Below are 17,761 nucleotides of genomic sequence, written 5' to 3' on the forward strand. Positions count from 1 at the left end.
AAAGTGTCTTGCGCACGCTCCGGACATGCGCAGTGCGGGAACTGAGGCGCCAGCTGTCGATTTGGAAGTTCCGGGGAAGTCGCGCATGCGCGAGTGTGCGCGTTGCCGGCGAAGAGGGGAGCCTGACGACTCGGAAATTTGAATACCACAGTAGCATGGAGTGTGACCTCATGGAGACTGACATCTTGGAGTCGTTGGAAGATCTAGGGTAAGACTGTGAGGGCACGGGTCTCCCAAGCCCCAGGCTGCCGACCCCCTGGGAACACCTCCTGCGCCCCAGTCTGAGACACCTGCCTCTCCACGCCGCACCCCGTGGCTCCTGGCTGTTGCTTCCCTTTGGCCCCGGCACCCCCAATGCCACGTCCACTGTCTGCACTGCTAGCTCGGGGTCCTCCAATCCCAACACCCCTGGGCCTGCCCGGTGCTCCCTGCAGCCGAGCTACCCGCAGCGTTTGTCAGTCATGCGTGTCATTGTCTGGGCTCTGGTTCTCGCCACCCCCACTCCCCGAGCTTCTCTCTTCGCTTCATCCTCCTGCCCTCCCCCTTAACCCCTCAACTCTAAAGGTTGCCAAAGTTGATTCTGCTTTGCTACTTGTTCTCCATATTTCCTGCTCCCATCTTGAGCCCCTACTCCTACCCCACCCCACTTTTCTCAAAATTTGTCCTTTGCCCAGTCATCTCTGCATGCACCCAGGCTTCCCTAAGCCACTTGTATGGGCGCTGCATCTGTTCCGCTAGCCAGCTCACTTGTGCATCTAACCTATCACCACGTCCCTGGGAACCACCAGCAGTTTGCCTTGAGTCTGTGATACTCTACCTCGTTGAGCCTCTTTAGACCAGGGTCGTCTTCACCCACAAACAACTTGCCTATTTGTTTTGCATTTTGTCTCTCCTCCTCCTGATAGTTATTCAACCATAATTCATCAGTATCTAGAAACTGGAAATAGGATTTGTTATCTCACTGGGTCACCCAGATCAGTGTACTCTATTAAACTTGAGAACGTGGACCCTCTTGGGCTAAATGTGGTTCCAGAAACAAATTGTATGGTTAGATATTTACCTACAGGTACGGTATCAAAACAAAGTACAGATTTAGCTAGCTGTATATCTGAGTAACAAGTTCTTTATCAAAACTTTCTATTAGGTTTTTCCATGACAAGGAAACTTTTCAGAGAAACATTTCTTTAGGAAGAAACACGTTGAGGATTCCCGAAGTCTGCCTATTTGAATAATTTAGTACCCTAGTAGAAATTTTTAGGAACGGAAGTAGTCGTGCTTATCATCTGTCTTTGTCAGAGTGAAATAGCATTGTTCTTTTCTTGGAAACTTGCTCTGAATTTTCGTAAATATTCCAGACTTTAGGGGGCTGCTTTCTTTCATTAGGGCATATGTTAAAGTCATTCCGCAGAATAGTCTCTTTAGTTGACATCTCAGACTAAATTGCTTGTTCACACATGAAACCATTCATTCATTAGGACTTTTTAAGGAACAGTTGCTTTGTGGCAGTGTTGGGCACTTACGGTACAAGGTGAGGTGGAAAAGGGTTTCACAGGATACTGGGAAAATACACTGTGAGGAGCCCTGAGGAGGGTCCCTTTACTGGGAAAGGAAATGAAGTCCTAGAAGCTTCTTTCTGGAATAAATGACACTATAGTACTGAAGGAGGAGTGGAATGAAAGGAAGGGGGTAGACCTTATTAAATGTAGTCTTTCCGCATGGATGGTGGTCACTTAGGAGAATTGGCCACGGATGCTATTTCTTCCCATTATTGTCTTTTTTTTAATTTTTGCAGTCCTTTTTTAAACTTTTTATCCTTTTGGGTACTATACAAGTAATTGTTACTGTAGTAATTGTAATCACATAACTACTTGAGATGGATTGTAATGTAAACCATGGATTTTCTGAAAACTGTTATAAATTATAACCTTAACTACTTAGTTTGATGGCATTCAAACATTAAAAGTCAGCCTTAATTAATTGAAATGTACCTTTAAAGGATTCACTGAGAAATATTAGAATTAAATGACTCCCTTTTCTATTTATTTATTTATTAAGAGATGAGGTCTTGCTCTGGTGACCAGGCTGGTCTTGAACTCCTGGGCTCAAGCAATCCCCCCACCTCAGGCTCCAGAGTAGCTGGGACTGCAGGTGTATGCCACTGATCCCGGCAAATGACTGTCTTTTATCTCTTACCTGGCACACAGTAGGAATTCAGTAACTACTTGTTGAATAAACTAATGAAGTCAAAATGTGAAACACAAGGAGAAACTTGTAGGCCTAGTCTTTTGATTCCAGTGTCTAATAATACGCAGTTTATAAATCTAGATGCCAGACGACATGTGATCTCATTTTTTTGGTGTATGATTTGTTTTCATTCTGTTGCATATATTGTATAAACCTGTAATCGTATTTTAAAGAGATTGAGAACTGTCATTTCTCTAACATACCTGTAGTTCTAAACATTATACTATCTTTTTTGTTTTTGAGACAGAGTCTCGCTCTGTAGCCCAGGCTGGAGTGCAGTAGCATGATCTCGGATCACTGCAAGCTCTGCCTCCCGGGTTCACGCCATTCTCCTGCCTCAGCCTCCCGAGTAGCTGGGACTACAGGCGTCTGCCACCACTCCTGGCTAATTTTTTTGTATTTTTAATAGAGACAGGGTTTCATCATGTTAGCCAGGATGGTCTCGATCTCCTGACCGCATGATCCAGCCGCCTGGGCCTCCCAAAGTGCTGGGATTACAGGCGTGAGCCACCATGTCCGGCTTAAACATTATATTAGCTTAAGCATATTTACTGTATCATCTTGAGTAGGCATTATTATCAATATTTAAGAGAATATAAAGCAATATGAATAATATGCATTTAAGATTTCTTGGAGTGACAAAAATCTCATATTTTAGAATATTGGTGATTGGAGTTCATTGTGACTGTCATCTTTTATGAATGTTTGAACATTTTAAAATTTTTAAAAATTGTATTGGAATCACTTACAAAGGATTAGGATTTACACGCACCAGTTCATTAACTGGCCAATATTTATTAAGCTAACCTTGACATTTCTATGGTACTAGAATGTCTTACTAGTCTTAACTATCATTAAATTTATAAAAATGATGTAAATGGGTAACCGGAAAGTGTTTACTTTTAAAGGAAGTCATTAAAAACCTAACCAAGCCTGGGCAACATAGTAAGACCCCATCTCTATAAAAAATAAAAAAATTAGCCAGGTTTGGTAGCTTGTGCCTTCATTGCACTTCAACCTAGGTGACAGTGCAAGACCTCATCTCAAAATAAAAACCTAATCTAGTTGTTTTCTGGAAAATTTTTAGAAAAGATAACCTGTTTTATTTCTGAAATAAGTTACAGTATAATTATCTATTACTTGTTAATTTGCTTTTAATACTCCAGTTACAGTAAGAAAATAAACCTTTTTACAATGAAAGCTTTTAGTAAATATACAGAAGTTGACATAATTTAGTAGTATATGTGACTCTGTTAGATATTCACCAACATTTTGAAAGGTTGAAATGCAGCTACCATTTAGCTGCTTTTCGTAATGGTTCAGTATAGTTCTCAATTTTGTTTATATTTGCCCATTTAAAATTGATCACATAACTTTATTAAATTATTGCTTATATAAATAAAACCATAGATACGTTTTATCTGTAATATATTAGGTGTGATTGTATTTTCTTCTGAAATGTAATTTCTTGCTTGCCAGTTACAAGGGCCCATTGTTGGAAGATGGAGCGCTCTCTCAGGCAGTCTCTGCTGGAGCCAGTTCCCCCGAGTTTACCAAACTCTGTGCTTGGCTGGTGTCTGAATTAAGAGTGCTCTGTAAACTAGAGGAAAATGTGCAAGCAACTAACAGTAAGTAAACGTTCACTTTTAGGTACAAAGTATAAAAATAACATTGAGGTATTGTCAACTGAACATTATCAATACTAAAGCTGAAAGTTCCAAGTTTTTTGTAAATGTAAAAAATTTGTTAAGGAGCCAAGATTTTTTTCCCTCCATTGTTTTTAGAGGTGATTCAGAAATTGAAATATCAGAATAAAGTCATGTAACTTAAAAATTCGTGGAGGCTGAAAATACCCTATTACTGAGAAACAGAAAAAGAGAGACCACAAGCATCGAATACATGAACTTCATATATTTTGTAAGATGTTAAATGTAAGATCCTAGATTGATGGCTAGAACTAGATACTGGGATATTTTTCTTTTAGGACTACCAGATTCTAGAAGCATCTATAGAATGTAGAGTAAATACATTATTATTCTGTTATGCTTGGGAAGAAAGAGAACACTTTGTTAAGACATTTTGTTTATCGTAAGAATGCATGGTTACATACATCACAGTGCGATCCAGGACGATCACATTTATGGGTCTGAGAGCTGTTCTGCATTTACCAGTTTTGTTTTCACTGTTGCACTAGTTTGTCGACACTGCAAAAGAGGCAAAAGCTTGGAACCTAACACTCTACCATCTGGTTCCTTCCTGCTGTAGGTAAACCTATAATAGGAGACCAAGGAAAATACTCACCTGTTAACCCACCCTTATGGAGAGCTATGCATATAATTCCTTTTTTTCCACATAATCACAGTTTGAAGAGCTCACGTTCTTGCATGCTAGTGTGTGTGTGTATGTATATATATAATATATATATATTTTTTTTTTTTAATTTTACTTTAAGTTCCGGTATGCATGTGTAGAACATACAGGTTTGTTACATATGGATACGTGTGCCATTGTGGTTTGCTGCACCTATTGACCCGTCCTCTAAGTTCCCTCCCCTCACCCTCCACCCCACAACAGGCCCTGGAGTGTGTTGTTCCCCTCCCTGTGTCCACGTGTTCTCATTGTTCAACTCCCACTTAGATGTGAGAACATGTGGTGTTTTTTTTTCTGTTCCTGTGTTAGTTTGCCGAGGATGATGGCTTGCATGCTAGTATATTTAATGTGTACGTGTTAGTTGCATTCAATTCTAATTATTAAGGAGAGTATAGTGTAATAATAATGATAGCAACAGCTTGCATTTATTGTGTACTCCCTATGTTCTAAACATTTTATATGTGTTAGCTCATTAAACCTCAGGGCAACCCTATGAAGCAGGTTTTATTACTGTTATACCTTTAACAAGAAAGCCCAGAGAATTTAAATACATTGCCTGAGGTCATACAACCTATAGGGGTGAAGCCTGGATTCACCCCCAGAACAGTAGTCAAGTTCTGAGCCAGTGCATTTAAACACTGTGCTATACTGCCTCTTGACCAGATGTTTCAGAGACTGTAGGAACCTTTGAAAACACCAGTACTAGATGATACCTATTTTTAACGTGGAGCCCCTTTCTCTCAAATGAAACATGATACAGAAGCTAACATGTAGAACAGGTTAAAAGGTGTTCTAACAAAGTAGAGACGAGGTAGCTTTAGCCCAACTCTTTCCTTATCATCCTCCCAGCTGCCTCTAAAGGAGCTCTGTGGAACTCAAGGGCTCACAGATCAAAGTTTGCAAAATATTCATAATGTAGTCTTCCTGTATTACAGGTTAGAAAATGGACTCAGGTGATCGAGTGACTCTCTCAAAGTTTGTTAATTTCTTCCCCTTTATGATATTGAATAGAGAACAATCAAAATAATGATGAAAGAGCTTTGTTTTTCCTTTGGTTCACCCAGTGAACTCTATACCTTTTTTTATATGCTATGGGATTACAAGACTGTAAGTCATGTTTGCTGCCTTCAAATTTTGTCTAATTGAGAATGTTACGCACAAATTAAACAGCCAGCGCTAAGTACAGTCCTTTTGTTTGTTTGTTTGTTTTTAGACAAGGTCTCACTCTGTCACCCAGGCTGGAGTGCAGTGGCGCGATCTGGGCTCACTGCAACCTCTGCCTCCCAGGTTCAAGCAATTCTCCAGGTCAGCCTCCTTAGTAGCTGGGACTACAGGCGTGCAGCATGACGACTGGCTAATTTTTGTTATTTTTTTTAGAGATGGGGTTTGTCATGTTACTCAGGCTGGTCTCGAACTCCTGAACTTAAACCATCCCCTCCCAAAGTGCTGGGATTACAGGCATGAGCCACTGTGCCCAGCCAAGTACAGTACTTAGATGCTGAACCACTTTGTGGTTCATAGAGGAAATCAGCAAATACACGGGTAAAGTTTCAGCCAAGTACAGGGAAGGTTTCATCAAGGAGCAAGGCCACTGGGCTTTGATGGATGGGTGGGATTTGCTAGAGGGGAAGAGAGTAGAGGGCATATCTGTCACAGGGAGTAACTTAAATAAAGGCACAGAGTGGAAATGAGACTGGCTATTCATGGGACAGTGAGGAGACTGGCCTGGTGCAAACAAGAAACATTTGTGGAGGGAAAGTAGGTGATTATAGCTGAATATGCTGGGAAGATCTAACCTAAGCAGCTATGAAGAATCTTTAAAAGCAGACAGAAAAAAAATAGATTAGATGAGGGAGGAATTAGGGAGCCATTAAAGACTCCCAAATAAGGGAATGACCTAATGAATACTGTTTGAGAAAGCACATTTCAGATTGGGTTCAGTGGCTCATGCCTGTAGTAATGCCAGCACTTCGAGAGGCCGAGGTGGGAAGATAACTTGAGGCCAGGAGTTTGACACTAACCTAGACAACATAGTGAGACCCAGTCTCTGCAAAAAAAATTTCTAAATATTAGCCAGGCATGGTGGCATACACCTATAGGCCCAGCTATTCCAGAGAGTAAAACAGGAGGATCCTTCAAGCCCAGGAGTTTGAAGTTACAGTAAGCTCTGATCACACCACTCCACTCCAGCCTGGGCCTCAGAGACCTTATTTCAAAAAAGAAAAAAAAAAAAACAGAAGAAGCTTTGCAGTGGTGTAAGAAAGGATAAATTGGAAGGGAAAGAAACTCAAGTTATGAAAATCCTATTAACAATTTCAGTTGTATATAATAATTGTTATGCTAATGGAAAAATAATCACTATCGTTAAATAAGATTATTTTAATTCTTAAAAGGTCCAAGTGAAGCTGAAGAATTCCAGCTTGAGGTGAGTGGGCTACTAGGGGAGATGAACTGCCCGTATCTTTCACTGACATCTGGGGATGTGACCAAGCGCCTTCTCATTCAGAAGAACTGCCTCCTCTTGCTCAGTAAGTTCATGGCTACTAGAATATAGCTATTATTTTCTGTTTATGTTTTCCATGACTAGTAAACTGACCATGTTTTTTTGTTTGTTTGTTTCATTATGGATATAATTCAAAATTCATTTTAAAAGAAAACTTCCTTAAATGTCCAATTTAGGAGCTGAGGGTAGACGTGTGCACTGGTAGCATTATTGTTTTCGTAACTGATACTCTTTCAGTATTTCAGCCTCAGTGGCACTCAGGCTGTTATGCTTCTCCTAATGTGATGACTGGTAGTGTTGGAGTGATGCTTAAGTGTATGATCTTTACACTTGCATTTTAGACTAGAAGCACATTTTTAAGTAGACTAGGAAGAGAGTATGGAAATAATGGAGATTTTGTTTAAAAATGGATTTCTTTGAGGAGAGTAAGCATTTATAATAGTAGATACGGTTAACGGTTAATGTAAAGTATTTTGTCCTGCTGCTATTTCTTTGTGGTTGGATAATTGGGGATTTTGGTTTTGTTTGTAAATATTCTGGAATAATACTTGGATTGTTCTGGTACTTCCCGATCATTCTGGGAAATAAATTTTTATGAAAAGTTCTTTCCTTCCATGTTTTTTACATACTTACTACTGTTTTGTCTCTTCACACTGAAAAACAGTAAGTAGATTCACAAATTTTATTGCCTTCTATAAACTTTCCAATAAATACAACCTATAGTCTTAACTTTTACATTTACGTTAAGCTTTGGTTAACTGGCTATTGTAGTTCTCATTAGGACAGATAATTCAGAGGATTTAAAAAATATTTGTCTTTGCAACTCTATTATGGTTTCTGAAAAAATGATACAACTTCAGTTTTTAAGGTTCGGTTAAAAAAAAAAGTGTTCATAGCCATTATACTTAGGCACTAAGTTATTCCAGAATCACTTTTGTAACTTCCCCTTTGTCTGTCAAATGATTGTTACTGTGGGAATGTGCACGTAAGGTTAGGTGTTGCTTTGATACTGATATTGGTGCTGGTAGTTCTTACATATTCATTTAATATTCTTCATATGGTATGATTTCTGTAACTGATTCAATAGCAGTATACTCAGCTGATTCTTCCGTTATAGCATTGCTTATCCTGACCAATATTTGGCACTTAGAATATGTTATCGACATAGGAAGATAATAGCTGTGTGGAATGCTTACTAATGACCCTGAATAGCTAATTCTTCCAAAAAGCTCAGAGTTTGGCCTTGTTAGCTCTGATACTTATACAAACCACTTTGAATGTAAGTATAAAATGCCTTTCACACTTTTCTGTTTCTTAAGCAGACTTCAGTGAACATTATTTTGGACTCTGGGTCATAATTGTAGACTTTATTTTAATGTGCTATCATCACCTCAAAAGCTTTTCAAGAATATACAACTATTTGGTCTTCAATTAAATGACTAAATCATCTAGCGGTCACTCACTTTTTATATTCTTCCTACATCTATATACACACTGTTTCCCTCTTTATCTTTGCTTCTGCCGATTCTCCCTTTCTAAAATATTCTCAGTTTGTAACCTCTGTTTATTCTAGCATTTACCTACATGTACTCATTTTCTACTTGGTCTGTGTAAATATTTCTCATCTTTCAAAGTACCAGTTGTCACATCTGGATACTATAATTTTACCTTTCCAGCACCCTTACCTCACTGATTCGAATCTTTTATTACATTGTATTTTAGGGGGGAAAACAAACCAGCCTCATTAGAATTGTTGGTAAAATAGAATAGCCTTTGAGTGAGTGGCTGAAAAGCTCTCATGTATCAGATTAAGGACTCTGGCTCTTTATTGGCCTTTTATGGTTCTCAGAGTGTTACCCTTATGTAAATTAAGTAAGATATCTGAGTTCCTAGTAGATGAAGAACTATTCATCTTTTATTTTTGCATATATTCTTTATTTCTAACTAGATTGTCGGAAGAGATCATCTTTTTGATGTTTTAAAAAATTTTATCTTCAGTGCGTTTCCCAGTGCTTTGAACACATCGATTACGATTAAAGTTTTTTCACGGTAATTATATTGGTAACCTAATTTTGTGAATACCTGAACTATGTTATCCCAAATTTACAGAACCAACGTATTAAATCATGTAGTATGTGATTTTCTAGAACAAGAGTCGGCAAACTTTTTCTAAATGGGCCAGATAGTAAATATTTTTGGCTTTGTGGCCCTAAGTTCTCTGTCACAACTACATACCTTTGCTGTTACAGCATGAAAACAGCCATAGACAATATATAAATGAGTGAGTGTGGCAGTGTTCTAATAAAGCCTTATGTACAAAAACAGTGGTTGTTGTCATAACAGTGGGGTTTTACTGTTTTGACGTTTTAACTCATAAATACAGTTTGCTGTATGGAACACGTTAAGATTTTACAGTGTCAAATCCATTTAGAATGACCTTTCCAGAAACTTAGATGTATTTATTGTTTTAGAACAGGAGTTGGCGGCCTTCCAGAAATGATTTGCTAAAATTATGGACTGTATCCTTCTAGCATTACATTTTGGGTATAGGAAATTTGATACACAAGTTGACTTTTTTCTGCTTCTAGTAGGACCTGAGAGCCTTGAAAATATCTTTTTCCAAAACTGGTTTTGTTACAATGTCAGAAGAATCTCACTTTGTCACATAACCGGAAATCCTAAGATTCAAATGATTCTTAATCATCTTTTATAAAAATTGAAATGTCCTTGGGAATGTTAAAGGAATGGGATTGAATATTTATACCTTCCACTGAATTACCTGAAGCAGATTGCAGCTGTCATTATACCAGGCTGAAATCAGCACACCAGGGGATGATACTGACACAAAGAGGACTATGCCAAGAAGTGCTTTGAAAGTTTTATTGTTGTTTTGAAGGGAATGGGGTGAGGAAGGTAGGGGGAAGGGAGTCCTGAGAAGAATATAGATGAAAGAGGGATCTCTTTGAACAGCCAGAGGGCGACATAAGAATTGGAGACCATGGGAAAGAAACTCTGGGGTGCCTTCCTGCTTCTCCTGTAAGTTAAGCTTTGACTTCTTATCACTGTTGTTTCACACCTCTTCTGGACAGGCTATCTAATTACTGGGAGACAAGAGAGCAAGGTAGTTTTATCACTGATGCTCACAAGTAGTGAGAAGTAAGAAAAAAAAAAAGAGTCATTAAAAGTCGTCACTTGCCACCTTTTGCAAAATTTTTAACAGATGCCAACCCCTGTTCTGGAGGTTCCTGAATACCAGAATTCAAGAATCCAAATTTTTAGTTGTTACTTACCTCGATCCTTCGGTTTCAAAGGAGAATCGCTTATTTTAAAATTAACCTTTAAACATTACATATCGCTTAAATACCTGAATTACATAACCAGTTTATATCTTATTTCATTTGCAGGTGAAAGTGGTTTTTCTTTCTTGTTTTTATCCATTCTTGCAGCTTTAACAGTTACATATCATTAGGTCTATATAGTTGTGACTCCAGACTTATGACTATAACTATAGCTGTATCTCATTTTGAAATCTTATTTTGTTTACTTCAGCATACCTCATCTCAGAACTAGAAGCTGCCAGAATGCTCTGTGTGAATGCTCCTCCAAAAAAAGCTCAAGAAGGAGGCGGTAGTGAGGTCTTTCAAGAGTTGAAAGGCATATGTATTGCTCTAGGAATGTCCAAACCTCCAGCCAATATAACTATGTTCCAATTCTTCAGCGGGATTGAAAAAAAAGTAAGACCTTTAGTACCAAACTGTAGTGTATTAAAGGCATAGTCCTACATTTGTTTGAAATGAAGCAATTAATTTAATTTCTCTTAATGGGAACCGAATGTGCATATATTATTAAGTAATTGTTACGAAATGAATTTTGGGTTTTAAATCCTAGATGCCTTAAAGATAAATTAGTATGTCAGTCTTTTCCTAAAACATGTTAGCATGTTTCTTTTTCAAAAAGGAAACTTTACACTGGTTTGTAAGCTAAAGTAAGCTTAGATATAATGTAAAAGGATTAAGATTTCAGTCCTTTTAAAATTCTTTTATCATTGACCTTTGATACAGTCAATTTAAAGTCTTTATCATTAAATGTTACCACCCTCCTCCCCATTGACTGGACAGAAAAGGATGTTAATATTTTCATTTTTTAATCCAGTCACTTCTAACCTCATGCTTCAATTGACAAAATAGATTTGTTGACTGCTAACATAATCTAGTATGTGAAAGGAAATTAGAATTATTTTTATACCACACATTATCAGTTAAGATTTTCTATATAATTAATTAGAAACAAGCTATTTTAACAAAAAAATGAGTGGAAGAGAATGGTATTTGTTATAGCAGAGTTATTCCCTGTATGTTTATCTGCTGGACTTTTAAGAATTGGTACATTTGCATTGTGGGGTAGACCAGCACCATGATGCACAAATTTGGCTGAACTCTACAGGGGAGCAGCAGTGTATCCATAGTCCATATTTTCCTGTCTGTTCATTCATCCATTCAGCAAATGTTCATTGAGTGCCTACTGTTGTCAGGCACTGTTCTAGGTGCAATGAAGGACTTCTGTAGGCGTGAGGAGTGGGACCAGTGAGTGTCTTTATCTTGTGGGTCTTTTACATTTGCATTTCAAAACATCCTCCACCTTTGCCTCTGTCAGGAATCTTCTTTTGATGGCAAGATATGATGGGAATTGGGAAGATGAGGATGTTTTACTTTTAGAGTTTTTATTCATTTATTTATGTTTTTGTGTCAGTTAAAGGAAACATTAGCAAAAGTTCCACCTAATCATGTGGGAAAGCCTTTACTGAGGAAGCCAATGGGACCAGCCCACTGGGTGAGTAGTAATCATCTTGAGTAAACTTTGTAACGAACTATAGAGTTTATGATTTTCATGTCAACACTTATATTTCATGTCAACATAACATAGAAAATTATGTTGTCTAATACATAGTTTTCTAGTTGAATACCCTTAGAATCATTTTGTGAATCTGAGGATTTCTGCAGAATAATTTTGTGTAACATTAGAAGCACTTTTCTTATAATTTGTAAATATTTCACACAGCTGATAAAAGTAAACTGAAACTGAGTGTGATGCCTGTTTCTCATTGCCAGATGGATTGCCTTCAAGCCAAAAACTTTATTGGGCTGAATTTCACACAGTAAATTATGGGAAAGATAAATAAGAGTTGTGTATTTCACATATATTCTTCATTATGTTTTGAGAATCAGCTTTTTGTCACCTATCATTTCATTAATTGTTAGTATATTATATGGAAGAAGAACTTTTGACTGTTAAATTCCAGGATCTCAGTTATGAATGACCCAGACGTAGTTTTTGCCCTTTTGGGACAGAGGATCAAGCAGATTTAAATTCTAACAAGTTTTTTAAATTTTGCTTCAGGAAAAGATAGAAGCAATTAACCAAGCCATAGCCAATGAATATGAAGTCCGGAGAAAGCTGCTAATAAAACGTTTGGATGTCACTGTACAGTCCTTTGGCTGGTCTGACAGAGCTAAGGTACACATTAAATAATTTAAAAGAGCAGACTATTTATAAACTTGATCCCTGAACATCTAAACAATTTAGATACTTGGCAACTATGGGAGAAATACATAGAAGACACACATAGGGTTTTTTCCGTAGTGAGTTATTGAGTAGTGGCTCAACTATTCAGCAATAATGAAAACATTTTTCAATTTTCTGTTTTTTAACAAATCTGAATTTTACAGTTTTACTGGAGAGAGTTCTTATTGTGAGAGAAAGAGTTATTCTGAAAATTACTAAAAAAAAATTGATTTCAAATTACTTGTTTACTTTAAACAATTTAATTTGCTACTAGAAGTTAGAAATATTGGATTTAGTATGATTTATAGAGAACTGGAGAATTTGCTAAGACTTAAGTTTTTTTTCAGCTAAATGAGACAATCCAGGTAATGACCTTGGTCATTCAGCAGATATTTATTACCTCATAGAAACCAAAGATAGGAAAATTAAAAAGCAAAATTGTTGAAATAACTTTACATTCTTATATTTAAATCGAGAATATGAATATGTTTAATCTGAGACCAATGATGGGGGAACCTTTTTACCATGTTGGCCTTAAAACCCTAAAGGGAAGCGCTCCCACTCTACCCCTGCCCCCACTGTCCCTGTCACTCCTTGTTGTGTCAACAAGTCTGGCAGCTGTACTTTTAAGGTAGTTCTTGACTACGTAGGAGCGGTAGTGAGTATATAACTTTTCCTACCATCTGGAGCCTAGTAAATATCATTATCAGATATTTTGGAGACTTTTAACTTATTTAATATGTGTTTCTTATGTCATTTTGAAAATTGATATTTCTCTTTGAACACTTTTCTTTCAACAGAGCCAGACAGAAAAATTAGCCAAGGTTTACCAGCCGAAACGTTCGGTCTTATCCCCTAAAAGTACTATTTCTGTTGCCCATCTTTTGGCTGCAAGGCAGGACTTGTCAAAGATTTTAAGGACAAGCAGCGGCTCTATAAGAGAAAAAACTGCCTGTGCCATCAATAAGGTGATTAGAGTACCTTTAATTTTTTCCAAATGCATTTATTTCTGTTCATAAAATAAAAGTTTAAAATATCTTTCCTATTCTGTAGGTGTTGATGGGCAGGGTGCCTGACAGAGGTGGTAGACCCAATGAAATCGAACCTCCACCCCCAGAGATGCCACCATGGCAGAAGAGGCAAGATGGCCCCCAGCAGCAAACAGGAGGCCGAGGAGGAGGGAGAGGTGGCTATGAACATTCCTCATACGGAGGACGAGGAGGTCATGAACAAGGAGGCGGGAGAGGTGGACGTGGTGGCTATGACCATGGTGGCCGAGGGGGAGGAAGAGGAAATAAGCATCAAGGAGGCTGGACAGATGGAGGGAGTGGAGGAGGAGGTGGCTACCAAGATGGTGGTTATCGAGATTCAGGTTTCCAGCCAGGTGGCTATCATGGTGGCCACAGTGGTGGCTATCAAAGCGGAGGTTATGGTGGCTTCCAAACATCTTCATATACAGGAAGTGGATACCAGGGTGGTGGCTACCAGCAGGACAATAGATACCAAGATGGTGGGCACCATGGTGATCGTGGTGGTGGTCGTGGAGGGCGAGGGGGTCGTGGAGGGCGAGGTGGTCGTGCAGGCCAGGGAGGAGGCTGGGGAGGAAGAGGGAGCCAGAATTACCACCAAGGGGGTCAATTTGAACAGCATTTCCAGCATGGAGGTTATCAGTATAATCATTCTGGATTTGGGCAGGGAAGACATTATACTAGTTGAGGCTACCGAACCTTACATTTTGCTAGAGCTCAAGTAATAGAAACTTAGTTTCAGAATCCTGAATTCAGCACCTATTTTGAATTAATGTGAGACCACAGGTGGCAGGCAGATTCCTGCTTGGCATAAGCATTTGTAGGTCTTCATTCAATTATGTTGAATTTTTTTATTGGACTTACATAATGCTGTTTATTTGAGAAACACATAACGTCTCTCCTTTCTATGAAAAATTTTTTAAAAGGTGATTAAAATTGCCTTTAATTGACCAGTAGACTAATTCCGCAGTCAGAACATGCATACTTTTTTGAAGCAATTACTTGAATAAGTAGTTTTCATGTTTTCAATATGCAGTTTTGAAAATGAGGATTCACCTAGACTTTTTTAGATTTACTCCTAGGAAACCTTCCTCATATGAATAACCATTTATATGTGTTTTGCTTAAACTATTCCAATGCCTATTTTCCAAGCACAGTTCTGCCCCCGGTTGACTTTTATGCCACGTGTGCTTCGTGGTAGAACTTTTAGGTCAGTTCCTATTAAATGAGCTCTTCTGCAGATAGCACATTCAGTAGCCTTATTTTGTTGATGGAATACTGTATCATATGCTCAAATCTGAAAACCTTGAACACGGCCAAAATCCATAAAGATTATAAAAGCAAACTAAGTTGTGAACCTATAGTACATGTAGGCATTTAGTTAAGTATAGCAATTCAAACTGACCTGCATCCATCCAAAACAAATTCCTCCTTCAACCTTATTTTTACTTGAAATTTGCTAGAAGATATAGCAAACCGAAATTTGTTTTATGCATGAGTTAATACCACTGGCTCAGCAAATACAAGTTAGTTTGCTTTAGGCAGGAGACTTTTTTTGTAATGGAAGAAATGCACTACAAAGTTAAGACAGATTTTTTGCTAAGTGCAGGAGGCCCTTTATTATTGCTGCAGAAAACAAAAGCCTGGCTGAGTTGATGTTTTACATTCTCCCTTACTGAAATCTACATGACATGATGCTTCTTGCTGGGTTTTTGTACATGTAAACATTGTCAAGCTGTGAAAGAAAATGGCTGGAGGTGTGCTTTGTGTGAAAGGTGAGCAATAAAGTATCTGTTAAGTTCTCTCTTTGGTTTGAGTTTTATTTTAGCTACTGAATTATTCTGGACTCTTGCGTCAAGCTAATGAGCTAAGGCTTTTGTTCCCAAAGATTCTTGAGTATTTCCTTAAAACCTAATTGTAGTGAAAGGTGATTCTTATCCTAAAACCTTAAATAAATGGAAAAATGGCTCTTTCTAGGTTTTTGTTTTATAATAATAAGCTAGAAACCGTCACTACTCATCTCTGGCCACTGGGTGTAGCTGTTGCTACACATACTAGGCAAAAATGTCTCTTAAGTTTTTAGGGGTTTTTTTGTTATTTGCTTCTCCATTTTTCCTAAGATTTGGGGGACTTTTTTTTTTTTAAAAAAGGAAGTAACTGAAAATATAAACATGTTTGTTAAAAGGGAAATTGTATTTTCTTTCTACTACTAAATTGGGCTTTTTTAAAGAATCAACTCATGCCATTTAAAATAATAATCTACTTGCTACTGAGATACAGCACATTCCTTCTGATACTAAAACCATCCTTTGAAAACCCACATGATCCTTTACACTTTACCTGTTTATTTTCAGCTTAACCACTTTAAATACATTTCTAACACAACGGTTCAACCTTGAAGACAATTTTCAACTGTATCTTTATCATCAAGTTAAGGTCTTTAAGTTGTTCGCAACCTGTTGTGTTGGTTTTCTTTCAACCACTGTACTAAACCAATTGTGAACGTTTCATACTTTAAATGTATCATATCTTAGGATGTATTTATATTTATTATTTGCTTTGATCTGTTTTGTAGCCTCAGACTCCACAATATACCTAATGAATACAGGTTTCATTCTTTAGAGAAATATAATTTTGATTTATCTTTATGGTTAATAGATTGCTTTTTTGAATATAAGCATATAAGAAAGCAAATGATACATTTCTCCCTGATAGCTCTGAAATCTGCATCTCCTGCTTCAAACTAGATTTTCCCCCAACAACATTACTTTTTTAAAAACTTACGTTCCGGGTTGCATGGGAAGGTGTGTTATACAGGTAAACTTGTGTCACAGCAGTTTGTTGTACAGACTATTTCATCATCCAGGTATTAAGCCCAGTACCCGAAGGTTATCTTTTCTGTTCCTCTGCTTCCTCCCACCCTCCACCCTCAGGTAGACCCCTATCTGTTGTTTCCCTCTTTGTGTTCGTGGGTCCTCATCATTTTGCTCCCACTTATACGTGAGAATATGTGGTATTTGGTTTTCTGTTCCTGTGTTAGTTTGCTAAGGATAATGGCCTCCAGTTCCAGCCATGTTCCTGCAAAAGACAGGATCTCATTCTTTTTTATGGCTATATAGTATTTTATGGTGTGTACATGTACCACATTTTCTTTATCCAGTCGGTCACCGATGGGCATTTAGGTTGATTCCGTGTCTTTCCTATTGTGAATAGTGCTGCAGTGAATATACGCGCGCATGTGTCTTTATGGTAGAATGATTTATTTTCCTAGGGATGTATACCCAGTAATGGGATTGCTGGGCCAAATGGTAGTTCTGCTTTTAGCTCTTTGAAGAATCGCCATACTGATTTCCACAATGGTTGAACTAATTCGCACTCCCACCAACAGTGTATAAGGGTTCCCTTTTCTCTGGAACCTTACCGGCCTTTGTTATTCCTCCCCCGCCCTTCCCCGTTCTGAAACCATAAAAGAATTGAGTTTTTTCTCTTGAACATAGATCAAGTTCTCTAGAAACAGGATATTTCAAACCACCAGTTAGTTTTGTTGTTATATTAAAGTTCTTAGGTTTTATATAGAGAGTATCTTTTGATCTTATACACATTCTTAACCTTAACTTGTAGTAAGTAATGATTTACTGGAATAGTGCATATAAGAATTTCTTGGAGAAACAAGCAAAAAATATTAGGAGAGAATTTTTGACATATGAAGTCTTAAAACTGTTATCTCTTAAAATGGATACCGTGAGACAGTACCTTTAGTTAATGTTCTGTTTCCTCCTACTACTAGGAACTAGAATAGGATGTCAGTATTCTCTATGAAAACTATAAAACATGTACCACTATCATTTTTATTTCTTGCTCTGTAGCCAAACTAATCAAGCATCCAACTGTGGCAGACATAGAATAGACAAATTCTTGCTGAGGCAAGACATTTGAATCATTCTATATATACTTAATTGATTTCCCAGTACCCGGATTACCTCCATCCTTAGACTTCAATATTTTTAGGTTGTGCCCATTATGTCTTTCTGGATACTTTGTCTACCTATATTAC

The 17,761-nt window shown here is 37.7% G+C and overlaps 1 protein-coding gene across 1 annotated transcript; it reads left to right on the top strand.

Annotated features, from left to right (window-relative positions):
* On the top strand, positions 1–15,511 carry FAM98A (family with sequence similarity 98 member A). Its single transcript, XM_017870616.1, has 8 exons — positions 1–208; positions 3,724–3,872; positions 7,008–7,142; positions 10,667–10,851; positions 11,867–11,947; positions 12,515–12,631; positions 13,480–13,647; positions 13,733–15,511. Exons 1-8 carry the CDS (start codon positions 156–158, stop codon positions 14,393–14,395), a joined length of 1,551 nt encoding a protein of 516 aa, XP_017726105.1. The 5' UTR covers positions 1–155; the 3' UTR covers positions 14,396–15,511.
* The last annotated feature ends 2,250 nt before the right edge of the window (positions 15,512–17,761 follow it).

Source organism: Rhinopithecus bieti, unplaced genomic scaffold, assembly GCF_001698545.2.
Source record: "Rhinopithecus bieti isolate Rb0 unplaced genomic scaffold, ASM169854v2 scaffold_5341, whole genome shotgun sequence".
NCBI lineage: Eukaryota > Metazoa > Chordata > Mammalia > Primates > Cercopithecidae > Rhinopithecus > Rhinopithecus bieti.

What these genes read in the sequence shown, in the direction of transcription:
- FAM98A (XM_017870616.1), top strand. Translation starts at nt 156, where the DNA reads ATGGAGTGTGACCTCATGGAGACTGACATCTTGGAGTCGTTGGAAGAT. An exon ending in TCAGCGGGATTGAAAAAAAA is followed by an intron (nt 10,852 to 11,866) that starts GTAAGACCTTTA and finishes TTTTTGTGTCAG; the next exon opens with TTAAAGGAAACATTAGCAAA. An exon ending in GCTGGTCTGACAGAGCTAAG is followed by an intron (nt 12,632 to 13,479) that starts GTACACATTAAA and finishes TTCTTTCAACAG; the next exon opens with AGCCAGACAGAAAAATTAGC.